This window comes from Strongylocentrotus purpuratus, unplaced genomic scaffold (assembly GCF_000002235.5).
Source record: "Strongylocentrotus purpuratus isolate Spur 01 unplaced genomic scaffold, Spur_5.0 spur5_scaffold_6, whole genome shotgun sequence".
In the NCBI taxonomy this organism is placed as follows: domain Eukaryota; kingdom Metazoa; phylum Echinodermata; class Echinoidea; order Camarodonta; family Strongylocentrotidae; genus Strongylocentrotus; species Strongylocentrotus purpuratus.
Genome location: NW_022145612.1, coordinates 14,802,225 through 14,823,165, shown reverse-complemented (window position 1 = coordinate 14,823,165; position 20,941 = coordinate 14,802,225). Strand labels below are relative to the sequence as shown.

General features: G+C 37.0%; 1 protein-coding gene across 9 annotated transcripts in view; it reads left to right on the top strand.

Annotated features, from left to right (window-relative positions):
• The window catches only part of LOC583995 (microtubule-associated protein 4), a 54,450-nt gene that overhangs the window by 21,777 nt on the left and 11,732 nt on the right, over positions 1-20,941 (top strand). For 3 of the 9 annotated variants that reach the window (XM_030972342.1, XM_030972340.1, XM_030972338.1), the window contains exons 2-8: positions 7,773-11,653; positions 12,967-13,063; positions 13,644-13,747; positions 15,335-15,433; positions 16,315-16,410; positions 19,305-19,397; positions 20,566-20,664. In XM_030972342.1, coding sequence (XP_030828202.1) covers positions 7,773-11,653; positions 12,967-13,063; positions 13,644-13,747; positions 15,335-15,433; positions 16,315-16,410; positions 19,305-19,397; positions 20,566-20,664 — 4,469 coding nt within the window. The remainder of the gene's footprint in view (positions 1-7,772; positions 11,654-12,966; positions 13,064-13,643; positions 13,748-15,334; positions 15,434-16,314; positions 16,411-19,304; positions 19,398-20,565; positions 20,665-20,941) is intronic. The other 6 variants (XM_030972345.1, XM_030972343.1, XM_030972347.1 and 3 more) reach the window with 4 other exon arrangements.

The following is a 20,941-nucleotide window of genomic DNA, read 5'->3' as shown; positions in this document are numbered from 1 at the left end:
CTAAATTAATGTGTATTATCGTCTGTTGAGAGTCAAAAGGGTGTTCACTCCTGTACTTTACAGAGACTTAATGACCTTCTGGCTTTCAACAAACTTTATGATGTGGAGCAAATTGTTGCAGGAGCAAGTGTCATACAACCCATTTCAGTCCTTGATCCTTATGTTATTTTCACTATTATCTGCTTTGAACTAGATGTCTCCAAATGCAGAATATTGATCTGTCGTTATGAAACTTTAAATTATCTTACAGTCAAAATAAAGATCTAATCAGTTAATACGACATAATGTCATTTTGTTTAGAGAGAATATGTGTTTCAATACATTATACTTTGGTCTGGATTACGAAAGATATACAGTACATCCCTGGATACTGCTCATAATTAAGCCTATTAGCTTTTCTGTATGAATTATTAACCTAGTTTGAAATGTGAAGCAAATCAGAGACCAAGATTTTTTTCATGATCACAGCCGAGGAAGGCCGGATTAGTCATAACCGGGGAGAAATATTGTTGTCTTGGGAAACCAAAACCCCAAGGCTGAATACAATAGTTAGAATAAAATTATGCCTGCATGCCAGACTAGCTAGCTCTCTCAACCCCACACACGCTCAGACTGTCTCCACTGCTCACCATCGTAATAAAGCAACAATCAGGTGTCTGGTAATATCTCCCCCCGTGCGCTAATGACTCGTGGTGTAGACCAGTGTTTCTGTGTAAATGCATGCTGAGGGCATGCTGGCGGTATAAAGCCTTCTCTGGCTTCTTTCGCTCACTTTACGGTCAGGCTCCAGACGTTATCCAATTAATTTCACTGTTGTATGATGGAGGATGGGATGGGTTGCTGAACAAAGATTGAAGGTCATATCTGGCATTGAGGCTTTACTACATGAATGATTGGCGGAGTATGTGCACGTTGGACTCGAAAGTGGGGTGGGTTGCTATCTTTCCAACCCCTCCTCCCTCCTCCAAACAAAACGATGATGGGAGACAATTTTATATTTCTTTCTGACAAGCAAATATACTGAGCATTTAGGAAACCACATCTGTATAACTTCATTTAACAGAAAGTTTTAATATGCTATTCAATAAGCAAGTCATTATGGGATGTATAATTGTGTGGTGTGGGGAGAAATGTGAAGTGACTTTTAGGTAGAAGAATCATTCCCTCTCATTATTGTCATGTACTATGGACCATCAAGTATTCATTCAACCTTCATTGTGAAGGGAAGAACATATGCATAGTGTGACTGCAAAATGTGGGGTGTGGCTTTATTTCTAGTGAATGATTAGCAGAGATGAATCATTCTCGCTCAATTAATATCCCAGGGCAGATTGACAGAGGGTGAAGGATAAAGGGGGCATGATTTTAAGGTCATCTTTATACGAGGTCAACCTTCTTATTACTGATAATTGGTTGCCAGATACCATTTACCCACTATAGTTGAAATAGAGGCGGAAGGTATTTAGACCTGGGTATGAAAAGGGATCAGAGAAGGGCAGGGCCGGGGGGGGGGGGGGGGGGGGGGGGGGGGGAGGCGGCCATCATTCACTATCTTATAAAAACACTGGCTCTACATATTCAGTTTTGTGTAGTGGAGGCGCATATATAATGGCATTCAGAAGGAAGAAGAGAGGCTTATAAAATCTTGGTGTGTAAATAACAGAAACATGTTTGAAAACAAAAGCTAAACAAATGCAGGGCGATATTACGCAATGATCAATTACTGGTTTTATTATCGCAGCAATTAAGATCACTCCTCTGTGCTGTAGACTGCATTTAAAATCTGATTTGATCAAAATCCACAGAAAAAACAACAATAAAAAGCTGCTAGTCATTATACAATTAGAAATAGGGTAATTTGATCCGGTCCAGAGACCACAACAGTTTTCCTAAAATAACCAAACTCGTTTTCTTCATACATATCTAAAAAATAAGTCATCTCATCTTACAAGGCACTACCCCAGAGCTCAAATACCAAGAAGAATTCAACCACCATCTACAGTCATCTGAATCCAAAATGAGGGGAGCAAATAGCTTTAATGTATGTGCCTTGTGGGGGAGGTAGGGATTGAATCAATACTTGAGTTCACACAAAATGTTTTCACATCTAATGGAGATGAGTGAAAATGCAAATGAGCTTCCTCCCAGCAGTATTGAATTACATCCCTGACATCTAGAAATATGTACTGCAGGTATCCCAATTTGGGGGGAAATAGTTCTTTTGGAAGAATTCACGGCTTGAGGGAAAAGGGCAGTGTGCTCACCCTCCTTATGTATTATATTTTCTGATTTTGTTCTGTAGCAAACACATGATCTTAATCACAGCAATTTTTTTTTAGTATTGCTCATAAATCGTAGTGCACATATTCCAGAACTATTCATCTATTGCATTAGTGATCTTACGGTTTATATCACATATATCTTTTGAATGACACTGTAGTACCGCATTAAAATGTGTATAGTTCCAAAGTATGTGTATTTTTACAAAACTTTATTAAGCTTATTCATATCATGTGGACAATGAAATGACGTCGGTCTCCATAAAAAAACTTATGCATGCAATGCCTTGTTGCTTGATTAGAGAGCAAGCAAAGTGCATTGATATGAAAGTAACAAATATTTATCACTGTTCTACAGTTTCATGGCCATTTTCACTGTACTTTTGATATATATGAAAACAACCATTATCATATATCCCAATCGTGCCATTATCTCAACTCTAATCACTGATTCTCTGTGCCAGGCAATTCTCCCTTTCTCCCTCCCTCCCACTCTTGTCCGTCTGTCTCCTGGCAACCACCTTGTCAGGGCATAAATTATTCTCTTCACATCCACGTGAAAAGAGGAGAGCATAGAGAGATATATGAGATTGTGTTTGCCATCCAACTTGTGAGGCAAAAGTGGAGCTCCACCATTGGAATTGTATTATTCTCTACCGAAGCTAGGCGACATACGTGGGAAAGTTAATGCTTCTCTGGAGAACAGAGCAAACAATTGGGATATATAACCACACATTACCCAAGGAAAGTGGGAGGTAAGACTATTATCTAACATAAACTCTGTGCTACATACAGCTACTCACACCACTCTATCTTTGCATTGAAATTGAAGTGATCCTGGTATTCAGATTCTATATAAGAATTCATACACATTGTTGGTGAGATAACAGGCAGTTAATCATTCCTTGCTCTCAAATGTCATTGCTGCTGGTTGTATAGTGATAGAAACGATGTAGGCTTATATATGCCATCACTAATTGTTATGACAGCAATGGAGCATGGCCAAGTTTGTTTTGTAATACAATGATATGCCTATGTCATCACCTGTTTGCCATTGTATGCACTTTCTTCTACAAAAATGGAGATGATAAAGAGTGCATTATTTTGAAAAGAATTGGGTATTTAATGTGATTTATGTATTTCCAGATTTTGTTCTTTTTTTAGTGTAGGTAGTATTATAGGTAGAGCTGCATTTTTATATCAGTAGGATATAAACATTTTCTTGATTTGAAGATTAATAAGTTTGGATGGAGTGATGATATTCAAAGACTAACATAGTCATTACCGACACAAAAAACAGTCTTTTGCTTTCTACAAATCCGTTACTGCATTCAGCTTGGCACATTTCACCCCTGACCTTTCTCTGTATACATATTTCGTCATCAACATTTAAAATGACAAGTGGGTCAAAGGGAGCATCATAAATTCATCTATTACGTTAACATGTCCAGTACATGCCAATTAAAGTAAACTCCAGATCAATCATACCACCATGCAGGCTCCATCCCTCCATCTATACCAGCTAGTGGAAGCTAGGAGGGGTGGAAGCTAGGAGGGGTGGTAGACAGTTGTGTCAACATCATTTCCTAATGACATTGGCATAAAGCCAGTATGTAGCCGGGGTAGCAATGAAACCTTGTTCTGATGGTGCTACTATAATGGTCGGGTTGTCTTTCAGATTTATTTGTTTGAAACATTTACATCGATGTTCCTTTTAGCTGTAACATGGACACATTAGACACTCTATTGTAAATATAGCAGACTATGTATGGGGTCCATGGTTTATGATATCGATATGCTGCCAGTATCATCTTTGTGGGTTGTTCGGTGTCTGTCTGTTACATACTCTTGTTGTCACCATATCTAAGTACAGGTAGCTATTTGCAGGTAGAGCTGTTAACTTGGTACCAGCCTCCATCACCATAAAGAAATAAACCAATTTGAAAGTTTGTCATTAAGGTCAAGTTAAACAACTTCTAGAAGTCTATGCTAACAATTTTTAATATTTATGCGCTATATCCCCCCCCCCCCCCTTAAAAAAAGGGGAAAGGAGAAAGAAGATATAGCATCTCTTTGGAGCCAGAAGGCCATTCAAACTTTGACACAATGTTAATGCCCTTCTGGCACTAAATGAATGATAAATGAATGATAAATGAATGATAAATGTTGTTGCAATTATGTTCCCTGCAAAGCATTAAAAAATACACGGGGGCTCAGGGCGAATTAGACCCTGAAATGCCCAAAAGAGCCCCAGAAAATCAGAAAAGAGCCCCCGCAAATTTGCATAGAGTTCAATGCAAAAAAAAATTAAGAGTGTTATTTTTATGCAGGCAAGCTTGAAAAGTAGCCCCCGAAAAATAAATATTATTTTTCCCCCTGCTGCAAAGGACTTCTAGTTATCTACAAGGCGAGTTTTACCTAAAAGACAAGGTTGCTTTTATGTTCATTTGTACACTCTCATGGACTGCATATCCCAGTTTTCATATTTGGTACAAGGAGGCATGTATTAAGAAGATGATCTGATTAGATATTGGGAAAAGCTGATGGAAACATGATTATTGGCCTTGTTATTGCAAGAGCTGGCAGTATGCAGTGTTGTATATTAACAATTCTTCTCATTTTCTGGCAACATGTTAGAGGAAATGGCAATTTTCACACTTGAAAATTATATTTTGACAACTTTGCTTGCCATGTAAGACTTTCATCATGAATGTAATACATGTACATATATTACAAGCAATCTGTCATAAATTTCATTTTGTCACTGACTCACTGTGCTTTGAAACACTTGATATTATGCCCAAACATACACAACTACAGCATCTTCAAGGAAAAGCTGTATTTGAACAAGATGTACATTAATGATTTTCCACACAACATTTTCAATTTTTTATTCACCAAAACTGGAAAGCTTTTCATGAATTTATTATTAAAAATAAATAAATTCCTTATACCTGTATTATGTGATTGACTTGATTTGTTATATAGTGAAAACATGACTAATCCATGTAAAATCCAGGTGCCTATAGGACTACAGGGCGAAACATCAATAATAATATGGATCTCTAGAAACTGTGGCCAAGTTATTCTAAGGTTCTTGTTCGCTTCTTGCTTTTTTGCCTGACTGCTTATTTCCATGCCTGGTTTTTCACCTGTCTAACTCGATTAAGCCTGTTGCACAGATGTTTCGTGTCTTGTTTAGATATGGAAGTCAAGTTTATCATATTTTGAAGATAATAAAGGTAAACCATAACTGCAGACATCAACATTTTGCTGACATACTGCATTCACACAGAGACAAAAATATCCTTCTGGGACCATGTGAGAGATACTTGTAAAAAAAAATTGTTAATGGATATTGCACTTTGTGATTCGAATTTTCATATACTAAAACAAAGTATCCATTAAAAATATTATACAAACAGTATTTTATAGTTTATTGTTAGGCAGCACTTTATTATTAGTCTGTCTGTAAGAAAAATATCTGAATTTATTAGCTATGAAAGCAGTGAGAAAGACACTAATCCAATAGAAATACCTTCTTTAATATCAAGTACACTCACATGGTTTTCAAAATGTGCTGCTGTTTTTAGTTTACTTAACTGTTACAAAACAGCCCCCCTCCCCTTCCCCAAATTATGCCGATATGATTACTTAGCAAACAAGATAAATGAGCTATAAATTACTTTGACTATATGGAGTCTAAATAAACACTACTTGGATATAGGGATATGATTTTGGACTTTACTCAGAGCTGCTCTGAGACTTCCCATTAAAGTACAAAAAAGGATATAGATTTCCCGCCGAAGATTTCCTGATTATGATGCACCAGGTACCTTTGATAACAGAGTATACTGTGGTTTACTTGCATTGGTTCAGTTGCTGATTTAAATTGAAAGGCCATGAACAAAGCTATCGAAACGGCAGAATTATGTCACTTGGTAAGCATATTACATGTGCAAACTACAAAGAAATTTGATAACATGTGGGTGTAATACTGATCGTATGAGGAGCTTGTATAATGATGAATTTGAGTGGAATCTTGAGAGAGCAGTGCAGTGTGCATTGTATTTATTTCAGTATCACAGTTACTTCTTGATACGGGCAGCCATATTCCATCAAAAACAGAATAATTTGGGAATTTCAAATTTGCTTTCATGAAAGTATTGACTTCATTATTGACTGTGCTGTAACAAATACACCACACTTAATTCATCAACTTGTATAGCTAGACCCTTACTATAAAAGATTAGAATATTTTTGTAATACAATTACATACAACAAGGCACAACTAAGACATTGACACTAGCCTTTGTGTGGAGTGATACAAAAGAATAGATCCCATATGCAACATTGTTACTTATTGTCAATATCATGCGATCCATGCAGCTTTTAGATTTAGGTCAGAGCTGTTTTCATTTGCAACATGAGCACATTGTGTTATCCTTATTCTCAAAGAGGGCCTCCACTCTGTTGAAATACAAGCATTCTTATAAGCCGTGTAGTAGCTACTCCGGCCTCTACAGACAATGTAGGTTCATTGATGGAGGAAGTCTCTACTTGGACTGAGGACAGACTGTTCCGTTGTGGTAGAGCATTGATGGAAGATCGCCAGCTAGACGTGGAAGAGGGCAGTTTCCCCCCATCTTGTTTGGTTAACGTTGTGCTATGGTCTGACCTGAAGCAGGTTTCATGATGGCTAGGAACAAATTTCAATAACGGAGATTGACTTATGCCATGAGCTGTAAAAGCTAGCTCCCTCCATGTATTCATATGATTTCTGCAGATCGGTGTATTGAGGGCTTAATGTTTTAGCTTGCAGTCAAGTACTCTTTCCATCTTACATATTAAAGCAACAAAGAACTAGGATTTTCATAGCCTGCATATTTCTTAGAACTAAGTGAGCTACTATTCTTGAGTATTCTATGAAGTGGGGTTATAGGCTTTACTTGAAGGTTTGCTTGCTTCTCCAATATATTCCTTTCCTCTGTCATTATCATTTAATGATAATCCTCATTAGAATCATTAACAACATAGGATAATAAGCAGCATATCTGATAAAAGTTTTATAGGGATAATATCATATGTCAAAAAAATGTGATTTGACATTAGATTGTCACATCTTGCTTAAAGTCTGGTTTGTGTTCAGATTGTGGGATATGTTACATTTCTTCCTGCATGATTTTCTTTTCTTTCCTTTTCCTTTTTATAAATATTCCTTTAAAACAAATTTCATGTTATGAGGATAAATTCACTTACTAGTATCCTGTCAGGCCACAGAAAGTTTCCCTGTACTCTAGAAGGAATATATGTATGCCTTTGAATTGATTTGGGGAGAAACAATTCTTTACTTGCCATCTTTACATAGAGTTTCTGTGAATAGTTTGTGTTCATCAAAAATTTCCAAAATCTATTTCTATAATCCCATACATGTTACACTTTTTACTTGAGAATAACAACAAATATTCTTCTTTCTGTTCTTTCCCCGTACAGATCCATTTGCCTCGCCAGATGACCAGCCTATGCCCCAGGCAGAAACATCTCCAGCACAAAACATCTATGATCTCCAGTCCTCTTGGCCACAGCAACCACATGCAGGTAACGAAGACACTCAAAGGCAGCCAGATGATCATCTAAACCAAGAGGAAACTTTTCCCGCAGAAGTGATCTCTGATAGATATGATGAAGAGAGAGACCAAGATTATCCAGAGGAAACATTGGGTTATGTCCATTCAGAACAGAATTTAGAGGAAGGTGAGGTAGAGAAAGTTGATGCAACTGGAAGTGGAGATTATTCAGGACAGGATCATCTAGATCCCTATGATGCAGAAACAGCAGATCATCTAGATCAGAAAGGCATCGAGACAGAAAAGGACAGTCTCCAGGAAAATCTAAATCTTCAAGAAGCAGTAACAGCAACTGTACTATCAACAGAAGGAACAACAGACCATTTACAACAAGAGCATGAGGATCCCCAGGAAGCAGCAACAGCAGATTATCCAGAAGAGGAGGGTATTGGCAAAGAAAAGGACACTCGAGAGGAACATCTAAACGTTCAAGAAGCAGCAACAGTTGATCATATAGAACAGAAAGATATTGCGACAGAAAAGGATTATGTAGATTCCTTTGAAGCAACAACATATAGTTCAGAGCAGAAAGATTCAGAGTTTGAGAAGGACACTCCACAGGGATTAGTAGATCCCTATGCAACCACAGAAATAGATTATTCAGAGCAAAAAGATATTGAGAAAGAAAAGGAAACTCAAAATGAATATCAAGATCCTTATGGTGCAGCACATGCTGCTCAGCAAATAACAACTGAAATGCAACAAGACCCTGTGCAAACCAGTGGAGATCCATACTCATCAGCACCGATCCTGGTTGGACTAAATGAGAAGGAAGAGGTGCAACAGCCAACAGAAATTTACCAGGAATATGCACAAGGGAGCATTGAACCTGCGGCTTCAAAAGAGAATGAAGTTCTGGTAGACCAGGAGGAATTACTGAATTCAGAAGAGATTGCACAAGAATACCCGTCTGAAAGAGTAGACTCTTTTGAAAAAGTGCAAGGAGAGAAAGAGGAAGATATTACACAGCTTAGTGGAGTAGAACATCCATGTGAAAGTATGGAAGAAGAGAAAGATATTGATACAAAAGGGAAAGATATGGAGCAAATGTTAGGTGCCTCACATATTCTACAGGAAAGTATATCACCAACAGAAGCTTCATATATGCAGACCCCAATGCACACTGAAGAGCAGGGTGAAAAAGAGGATCTAGGACTAGAATATCAAGAACATACAGAAGAAGAACAGGAACCAGAACAGCTTCTTGATCCACACGCCCCAGAGATTGCTGATATGGCTGACACAGGTGACACTTTACATCCAAAAGATTCAGAGCTGCTTGGGGACGTTGATCAGCCAGCTCAACAAGGCAATATCCCACAAGACTACAGTGATACATTATTGATAGAAGCAGAAGTAGGTGAAAAAGAGGCTGAAACTGAGTTTACAGCTTTGGCTACATTAGAGGAGAAAGACATGGCAGATGAACAACAAGTGCATGAAGATGATCATGTTTTAGCTCAAACCCGCGATGACCAGGTAGAAAGTGGAAATATGCAACCTGAAATGTCAATAGATCCAATCGATGCTGTGTTTAGGGCCAATTCACAAGAAAATTTGCTGGGTCTTGACCCAGAAGCAGCAGTCTTCGAGCCAAAGAAAGACGAGACCGCTCCTGAAAACTTAGAACCAGTACTTGAAAGTGATCAAAATGTCACACCAGCACAGCCAGATGTCGTTCATGCTCCTTCATATGATAGAGAAGATGCCAATGTTGATCTTTCATATGATCAAGACACTGTTGTGTCTGCTGAAGTTGATACTGAGTCTTTCCAAAGTGGACCTGTTATACAATCATCAGATCCACTTGTATCTCAAGGTCTTTCACAAATTGATATTGAGCCTTCCCAGCAAAGTGCAGAAGATCTTTCCATCCCCACTGCCCCTGTCAACGTTCAAGAGAGTGATGATTATCATGGTGATGAATATCAAGATGAAAGAGTAGAACCTGACAGATATGAAGAAGGGCAAGGAGAACCTGACAGAAGTGAAGAAGAGTATGAAGAAGAGGCAAGAGAGCCCACTCCACAAGGAAATGCATCCAACCTGCCACTTCTGGACTTGGGTGATGGCCCAGTACAGAGTTTGTCTCTTGCAGATGCAAACCAGTCTCCTGGACAACATTCATTTGAAGGATCCTTCTCTCCCATTGAGGATAATGTTGCAGTTTCCCTTGCCTTGGAGGATCAAGCTCATGTGTTGGAAAGTGGGGAGCAGGAAGAAAGTGATGATGCAAATACTGAGACCACAGAGGTAGAAGCAGAACTGCATGAAGACAATTTCGAACAAGAAATTCAACATGAGGTGGAACCAGCATACAATACTCCAAAAGAAGTGCCTACTGAAGCTGAAGGCCATGAAGAAGATCTTCATGACAACATCCTAAGTGAAGGGAAGGATACTAGTGAAGTGCCCCAATATGAAATTGCTGATACTAATGTAGATGAGAGTCATTCTGGCCTTGTCCAAGATAAGGTTGAAGTCTGCCCTGATCAACACGATACTATGCAAACACCAGTGGAGACATATCTAGAAGAGAATGAGAAAGCAGATGATGAATACAACCAGATTCAACAGGAGCTTCCAGAAGACTCCATGGCTGGGGTTGATGGTGATGGACTTGATAAAAGGGAAGAATTTTCTTCTGCTGCAGAAAAAACCTCTCAAGAAGTATATCCTGAGCCTTGTGAGCAAGCCACCCCAGAAATAGTAATGCATGAGTATTCAGAAGAAGAACTAGAAACTGAAGAAACACCATACACTGCTCCAGATGTTTCCACAGATACTACACTTCAGAACACTGCAGACAAACTTCTTGGAGACCCAGAAGAGGATGATGCTCTTATAATGGAAAGATCCAGAGCTAGTGCTACACCTCCAAACACACCTGAAGTTATTTTACCCTCTCCTCCTGAAATGTTACCTCCACAGGCATTATTTCAGGAGACTATGCAAAAAGAAGGGGAAGCAGCTGAAGATCAGTTAGCTCCTGAAGCCGAGCAACTTGAACCCTACGATGACCTGATAGTTCAATCTGAAGAAAAGCAAGAACCTTCAACAGAAGAACCTGTTGTACATGAAGCTGATGAGGTACTAGAATCGGCACCTGAGGAACCTCCCTCTGCTGCTTCCATATGCGAAGAGAAATCAACCTCTTCAGAAATTACCACACCAAGTGTTCCCCTTGCTGTACACACTCCAGAGGTACCTACAGCTACATCTGCAGCTGTTGAAGCTGAGGAGAAAGAAATTAAATCAAGTCCTGCTCAGCAAAAGAAGCCTAAGACTCCTACTGGCACCAAATCACCTTCTAAAAAACCAAGCCCGTCTGCAGCACAGAAAGCTAAATCGAGTGTGAAACAGGGATCTGATACACCCAAGAAAACAGCAGCTTTGTCAAGATCTCAACCAAAAGCAACTGCTCCAGGGGAGAGAAAAGAAACTGCAAAGGCACCATCCAAATCTCCAACAAAATCACCATCAAAGATACCTTCAAAGACACCAGCAAAGGTTCCAGCAAAGGTACCACCAGCAAAGGTACCAGCAGCAAAGACACAAGCAAAGGTACCAGCAGTGAAGACACCAGCTAAGGCTTCTCCAAAGGTCTCAGCTCCTGCTCCAGCGAGACATGCGTCATCTGCTAAAAGGACACCAGGATCTTCTGTTGGTGCCACAGCTACAAGGCCGAAAACGGCTCCTCACAAGGTGGACACTAAACCAATTGAAAGCAAACCAAAGCAAGACAAGGTATAATGCAGTATGGCAATGAGTGTTTGAATAGAGTAATACAAAAATACAAGATATGAATGTCAGATCTATATATATATATTTGTTATCCTTTCCATGGCGTTCCTAGCAAGTTATAGCTATAGTATTTCCTTGTTTACCCTTATTCACAATGCAATATAATTCTCAATACCTAGCATCAGATCCATCGGAAAGCAAGTGAAACACTTGCATCCAGAAGAATAATGCATATTGGAGTTTTAGCATTTTGGGACAATATATACAAGAATCTGTGATGTTTACTTGGTTTCTAATGGTACTAAATTTCAATGAAATGTATATGAATATGTTAATATTGCTTCTAAATACTTGTTGACAGTCAGATTTTCTTTTATTACTAAGAGTTTCTGTCTTGCTAATTAATATCTACAAAAAAACAATTCTAGGAAAACAACCCCTTAGACGATTTATGGGAAAACTACCCTTCTGAATGTTCACCACCCAAACAACTACCCCCTCCCTGGATCCCTTTGACAACTCACCAGGAGCAATCTAAAAAGAATAGTTATTGGCATGAAGGGGGGGGGGGGTGATAGACACATGGTTATTTGTTCTAATATTCTAAATACATATATAGACATGCTGGAATACCTATTTTGCAACAGTTCAGCGAGTTGTGTAATATACCAATTAAGTGAGTCTTAACAATTCAACTTTTTTTTAAAGAGCATTAAGTAAAGAGATATTTCTGACGGATAAGAAAAAGGTGATGTAACTTGGCTGTGCACCTACGTCTCAGGAAGGTAGAACTTAATCAATCTACTACAGCAACTGCATGTAGACCTACTACAATCTTTCATTTTCTTGTATTATTTTCTTAGCAGGTTTATGATTCAAAGCATGCTAAATTCTTATGTTCAGGATTTGGGGGGGGGGGGGGCCACACACATTAATCCATATATAATTCCAGAATCAACACTCTTGAATGGAATCAGTGATATCCGCTTTCTAAGTATTCCTTATGACGTAATTTTGGTTTGTTTGAGCTTTTCTAGTGATAAAAGCGTAATATGACGGGGTAAAGAGTATGTAAGTTCTCTTCCTATGGCATGCACTTGAGGTGGAATTGGATGCCCCAAAATACAGTGCACTTCCTTCTCATCAATCATTCTTACGATATCCCTGCTGAAAATGAAAAACAAAAACAAAACATCTTGTTTATTCATTTGATAAAACAAAATAGACATGGTATCTTAAAGGTGCCAATAACTGTAAATGCAATGTTTTTCTGTGAAGCTGACCCATTTTGTTTTTGTTTTACCTGCTGCTTTCAGGTGAAGATGTCTGGAGTTAAGCAGAAGACAGTTACTACTGTGACTAAGACTACACATACAGAAGTCAGATCTGCCAATTCATCACCAAGAAAATCAGGTAAAGCAAAATGAATGATGTCCTTATGTTTTGGGCAAGTTGTTGAAGGCAATGTAAATTAATATTTAGCTTGATTATTTAGCATTTTATATTTGGACTAAAATTCATCAATAATTGGCTAGGATCACAGTCAATTATTTTATTATGTCTTCAGATCATAGCCTGAGACAGGAACATTTTAAAGTCAAGTTTGAAACCAAAATATTATTTTACATTTGGTAAAATAATGATAGTAATTACTCTAGCTAAATTTTCTAGTCTCTTTTAATCTGAAATGTCATGATAATTACCTAAAAAATAAAAAAAAAATTATTTATAAAAAGAAAATTTGTTTACTATTCACAGTAACCCTGCTGTCAAGAACAGTTAAATTTTTGTTTGATATAGCTGCCTCATGAAGAATCCTTTTGCTGTAAATTCAATTATTCAAGTCCACATTTCCTAATAACTTTGGGTATTGTTTATTAACAAAATCTTTTACACCCTTGAAAAATCCATATATGATGTTAGTTATTCTATTATCTTGAGGAGCACCACTATAATTATTCATCACTTTGTTCAATCATTCTTTATCCTTTAGCTGATGGGGATTCCCCTAGAGTGAGGCATTCTCCAGGGCGGAATGGTGCTGCATCCAAGATTGGATCTCTAGATAACAGCAGACACTCACCTGGAGGAGGAAATGTAAGTTTTTGGGGGAAGGAGGGGAGGAATGGGGGAAGAGGGAGGAATATGAATACTGAAAACATGTTACCCGCCCTCACGCTTCTTACACTTTTAGGGAAGGAATGAGTGGGCCTTGTGGTCTAGTCAGTATGGTCTGCAAGTACAATGACCCGGGTTTCCATCCTCAATCGTGTCTTTTGGATACCTATAGTGATTCTGCATTTTGGTCATAAAACATATAATCAGATCTGTCTGATACACATCTTTGAAAATGCAATTGCACATACATCTCATTTGAATAACACTATAGCAGGACTTTTACTTTTACTTAAATGTTACTGCGGCTCACTAATAACAAGTTTTTCTTCAATTTTTCAAAACATCCCTCTTCTCCTTGAAATGAAAACCATCTGCTGAAAGCCAAAAGGGCATTAAGTCATGATTTTGTATTGAGTTACCGCCCCTCTGACTCTCACAGCAAGTGAAATACATAATTTCTTCCCAAATTTGACACAGGATACAGACATAAGTCATAATTCTTTGCGATAAGTGTAAAACGCTAGCATCTGTGGGTCAATAACAACAATGGGTGCACACCTTCATTCTATGCATGAATGGATACCAATGGATTAGGGGACCTAAACTGGCTATTGTAAGTACCGGCTGTATCGGGAGTGTTCCCCTGTGAATAATAAGCAATAGCATGCAGTCACAATTTACTTCACACAACATATACAACAACAGCATCACCCTACCTGCCTCCAAAATGGAACCTGCAATGGGTCCCCACAGGTTTACCATTTTATAGGAGTGTGATCGTAGCTTGCTGACAAGCAGGGACTCGGTTTGAATTTTAAATGATGCCAGTAGACGATCCGGAAACATTGGCTGCGACACCATTGCCATACAAGCCTTCCCTGTCAACTAAACCAGAGGTGATGCATGAACACCTGTTTATAATTTATATCATACCATTTCCTCTGGCATGTGGATACAAAAATGAGCTTTTAATATAGATATATAATTATGCATGTATATATCACAAAACTTAATCATGTAAAAACCTCAAAGATGATGACGCAAAAGTGTTATTGCACAGGTCTGTAAAGTGTAATGGTTATAAAATTATAGTAGTCTTATGCCTGCCGAAGGGCTTACAAAGCATTATGACTATAGAGGTAGCAAAGAGGAAGTAGGAGAGTTGTATAGGAGTAGTAGTAGCAATATAAGCATGATTTATATGTTGTGATATTGATCTGTAAAGTGGGTAAATTATGAAAAAATGAACATGGTGAAGAAATAATTGTTTCAAAAGATGTGAGGTGCAGACCAGAAATCTTTTTATGGAGGATGGACTCCATGAGTGAATTTGATCAATCAGCTGTTCTTAGGTATTCATAATGCACATTATCATGTTTGAATGATGATCTATCTAATGACAAGACATATTCTGTGACTCTGTCATTGGCATTAATTTCACTACCTCACATACTTCATAAATATTGACTTCAGCTAATTAAGTTTTGCACAATTGTTCTCAAATTTATGGGGACATGGACAAATGCCCTCAATAACTTCTTTGATTTCTTTTCTCCTAACATCCAGGTGAAGATTCAGTCGGAGAAATCTAACTACAGCAGGGTACAATCAAAATGTGGTTCCCTTGGCAACTCAACCCACAGGGCAGGAGGTGGAAATGTCAAGGTAATTATCTCCAATAATTAATGGTCGAGAAGAAAGAAATAAACCAAATATTCAGACGATCAGTGGAATAAAACCATTTCATGTGTATGTCAATCATAAACTGTGATTGACTCAAAAGTCCAACCCTCAATACAAGTATTAAGTGGTTCAAACATGAAAAAACAATGTACATCTGTGTCTTTTTTCTCACCGCTGATTAAAATCTTGATTCAAGAGTTAAATAGATTCTAAATTGACTACTATCCAACATCCGATACTCAAAATTTACTTTATCCTGTTTTTCAGTTGAATATGAGATCACAGTTGGCTAAGTTTCAAAGTTGGAAAGCAAATATTAATTGAGATGGGGTGATGTACTTTTGATTTAAAGCAGAAAAGTTCATGAGAAGGATGGGTTGATCGAGGGGTGAGATGCTAACACTCTTGCATGGTCCTCTACTAAATTACTAGCAATAAAACCTCTTGGTATTCATGCCATCACAGGATGGGTATAACAATATTGGAACATTACTGATGGAATTGATTGAAAGGGAAATCATATGTCAATCTCTCAACGTTATTTAATCAGTATTTATTCCTCTGAACATGCAGAAATTGAAAGCGGGCAACATTATCCAATGAATGCTGTGAAACAAATATACAATATAAATGTATTTGAGTCAAGGCATTTGGGTTTGTGAATAGAGTAAGAAGTCAACTGGATAACAAAAATGGGCCTTAAACTTTGAAAATTGTATTTCAAAAGTTCTGCATGTCACTTGTGCTGAGAGATTTAATGCTCTGTTTGTTTATTAAAGAGAGAAAGCTTTAAAAAAAACTAAAATACTAAGCTTTGTGTATTTCCTATTACTGCTTCCTGATAACCCTTGGAAACAATATAGATCTTTGACGAGAGGGTTGACTTTAGAACTCGTGCCAACAGTCGTGTTGGTTCGCTGGATAATGCCCACCACTCTCCTGGGGGTGGGAGTGTTAAGGTATTGCATGTCCTAACCGACTGACCGAATGATCGACTACCTGTCATTGCTGCGTATTGTGCATCAACATACCAACTAACAGTTATACAACATTTGCTCCTGTGACAATTGCTCTGTGGTTATTTTCCTACCGTAATCAAATTCCTAACTACTCCCCTAGACCCAACACTACACCTAACTCTAACCCTAAACCTAACCTAAAACCCAATCACAAGCCTAAACCTTAACCTGTACTTTTGAGGGAAAAAAATAAGCCCGGAGCAATTGTCACCAAAGCAAGTTTTGGAGCACCCAACTAACAGCATAACCATTTTGTAACAATGACCTCAGTATCCAAATTCAAATGTAAAATAAGTGGAAATTACTTTGATGGTTTGTTATACGTATCACACCTTAAAAAGACTAATATTAATTAAGTCATTAATTATTGTGAGTATAACGTAAAAAGCATTTAAAAAGCGTCTACTTAGGACTACTCTGGAAAAAAAGAACAAGTTAAAAATAAATAATGATTCTGTGAACATCTGAAAAGGATATTCTAGTAGCTGTTTTGCAATTTAAAAAGAAAATATTTAACCTGAAGGTACTTTTTAGTGAAATTCTTATGTCTTTTAGGGATTTTATAATACGATGCTTTCATTTGAAAACTTAAGATTTCTAAACCATTAAGTTCACATTCTTTGACAAGTATGTCTACAAAATGAATAAAATACAATATCTGTTAGGGCATGAGGCATGATTAACTAATTCTTTGTACACAATAATTTTGTTTGCTCACAAAAATAACTTTCTTTTGGTCATGATACCTTCACAAATATTGTTAGTAGGAGTCATTTCTTAGCAATGTAAATCTGACAGAGAATTATAAGTAACTTCTTCTTACCGATAGACAAAATGTTAATAAGAAAAGTTTTTTTTTTAAAGACTTTAAAAAAACTTTTAAAAAGCTTGTTAGATTGATGGTGCATGTACATTTCATTTGATTTACATCTTTTGTCATTTATGAAAGTAAGACCAAGCTTGTCTTGATACAATCTTTTGAGAGGATTAGAACTGTATTTACTTGGTTAAAGACATTTTTATTTCAGTTACATTAAAACATTTTGAAATAAATAATGTATATAATAATCTTTGATTTTGAAAGATATAGCCAAATATAAATAAATATACACACAAACAAATAGTTCTACTAGTTTTACTACTTCTAATTTCACAATGTTAGAAAATTGTTGACAGAATTATGGAGTCAAAAAATACTTGGACAGATTTTAGGCAGTCAAAAAACATGTTCAAATACTCTCTCCAAAGTTTAAAAGTGTTTTTTTGAGCATGAAAATCATACATTTCACAGTGGTAGAACTTCTACCACTGTAGAAGTCTAATGAAAATAGACAATATTTAGAAAATATTCTATTCTCTCAACTAATCAGAAATATACAAAAAACAATAATTTGTTCTCCTGTGTATGTTAAAAACTATATTGTGATGTTTTACTGTGATTTTTAATCGTTCCTGTCTACATTTTTCAATCACAAAATGTATTTTTTACATTTGGTGAAACATTCTCTACAGATGCCTAAGATATAACTATCCATTGACTCTCGAGTTATACGATTTGTCAGTTGAGAGCAAGAAGGGCATTAACTCATATCATACACATCATAATGTTTCACTTAAATGTGTGACATGACATAAATGTATATACCCCCAAAACTCACCTCAAGAAACAAAGGACAAAATCTAAACAGGCCTTTTAAAAATATTGATTCAATATTGTCTTTTATGTCTGTTGTTACATATTAGGATACTGTTGTATTGTTTATTGTTTGTGAACAAGTGCAATGTGTTTGAAAGTTCCTTTCAAGAGAGCCTTTATTATGTTGTTCTACTACCTGTAGTTTTATGTCACAATTGTACAATTGCATCTGGTCAGTATTGTGATAAATGTTGGATATTAAGCTAGGTTGTGCAGAAAACAAACCCGCTCAAAATCTAGTTAAGTGGACACAGACTTGGTAAAAAAAGGCATCCAAATACTTTATTTAAGTCTATCTAACCCTTGAATAGATGTATATGTAAAATAAACTAGAGAAAATATACAACAAAATAGCAAACAAGCAAAAAAAAATGTTAAGTCCAAGATACTAGTTAAAAATCTTAAGAACAGCTTTTGTTTGGGATAAAAACATATTTCATCAACAATATACGGTACATATAATTTAAAAGGTTGGAATTAAGTCTTGTTCATGAGTCATGCATGTAGATGTACATGTTATGTATGAATTCATGTTAATCATTTAATATGTCTCCTGTATATGCATTGTGCATGTTAAGCATGTTTTATACCTAGGTATGCTTGACATTGTGAATATCTCATTTTGTAAATGTTGTAGAATTAGCTACCCATCAAAGAATTAATCCCCTTGTAGTTTTCTTTGTTAGCAATAGAAACAATTTTAGTTTCAAGGAGAAGACATTAAGGCCAATATTCTTTTTTCAAATTTCATAATTTGCGAAAGGACTCACACATGGGGTATTTTTCCAATGGTAGAATAGTCTTATGGAAAAATTTCACTGAATTTTCACCAATTTTTCTCAAAAGATATCAGCAACATTTTCATTTCCCTGAAGATTTATTCTACCATTGCCCAAGTAAACAAGTAACCTTTGTCCAAGGAATGGTAAAGATATGATGAAATTTTTTTGCTCCGGGTCGAACGAATCTCGATATCTCAGGACTGAAAGGGAGAGGGTCAGCACTTGTTACAACATCGATTATCACCTCTTCATCGATCCTCATGGGAAATAAATAAAATAATAAATTTCATGATTGCAATGTGTTCTGCTTCTACCTCTTGGGTGTTTGGTACCACGCCTTACCCGATTCATTTCAGATTCTCCATGACCCTGTCACATTCTCAAAACCCTCAAGTAGAGTGGGATCTCTGGAGAATGCCCATCACTCACCGCACGGTGGGAAAGTCAAGGTGAACTTTATTTGCATCAAATCAACCGTTTAAAAAAAAAACTAAATTTGATTACTTTGGATTGAATGTGTGCTTTTTTAATCAAATCAAATCAAAATTTGCAGTGCATTCTAACACAATATTTCAATTTGAAAAAAAGGTAGAAAATCAAAGTGCCCCAAAAGTGCTCCTCTCATCATAGTCCAAGTGCTTGTTTGCGTAGCAGAAATGAATTTGATATTTAAAGGTATATTTTGTGTTACATATGTTGTAATGGTCGTTTCCATTTAGTGAGGTAAGTTTCGTTGTAGTGCATGAAATTAGTTTATATATAAATGTAATAGCAATTTACATAGTACAGGTATACCTCTTTGTTAGTTGCATATTCAATCCCCCGTGCCGATTTGCTTACCGACTAAACTTCCTTATGCACATGAAACTTCCTTCTTTCCTGAGCGACCACTTTTTGCAGAACCTTGAAAATTCCCACTTCCCACATGCAAACTACACTATTTTCTTAATCACTTTTTTTTCTGTGGTGGCCACTGGAACTCACTAAGAGGTAATTATGTATTTTTCATAGTGGATAATAAAAATCTGTAGAGATTTGCATATCTACTAGAAATACATACTTACCTCTTTGTTGCCCCCTTTTGTACCACAGTTCCTCAACTATAGTATAATCTCCGAAAAGCAAAGAAGTAATTAGTAGGTTGGAAAGTAGACTTGGGAGTAGGGGGGGGGGGGGCAGCAAAAGGAGACCTACCATGGCAGGTCTAGGTGGTAAGCATAATCTGCAAGGGGAATATACAGCTGACAAAGAGGTAAATAGCGAACCATATCCCATGAAAGGCAGATAGCATCTGTAAACCCCTGCATGCAAACTGTCCTAGCCTCGAGCACTACGTCTAGTTTCCTTAAAAGATACTATCGCAAAAGTAAATTTGAGCTTGGGAGAATAGATTACTTTTGGATTATTGAACTGTAATTGAGTAACCAGCATAAACCTCCATCGATTTCCTCATTTCATTTTCCCATTTGAACCTGCAGTTTATCTCATGGGAATTGTTCACTTCACAGACTATTGTTGCATGCACTGTTTCTCTTTATCTTGTGCATGCTATATTGTCCTGTTCTTTGTTTTTTTCTTTTCTTCTCTGTGCAATGTTGTCTTTTGTGGTCAATCAAGATTCTGCATGATCCAGTTGCTTTCCCCAAGTCGTCTGTATCCAGTAAAATCGGTTCCTTGGACAATGCCCAGCATTCTCCTGGAGGTGGCAACGTCAAGGTGACCTATTAGGACCTTATGTCTTCATTTCTGTGGATGGTTTTATTTGAAGTGGCAACTTCATACCCGGGAGTATCTTAATGATTGTAGAAATTATATAATGCAATGCCACTGAATGAATCTATTCATCTTAAAGGGTTTATGCATTTTGAAATATGTACAATACCTCTAGACTCGCTGATGATTTTAACACAATTTCAACTATTCCATATCATCTGACTTTATTATTTTAATGTATCCCCATTTTACTGATTGAGAAGAACAATTTAATTCTTTA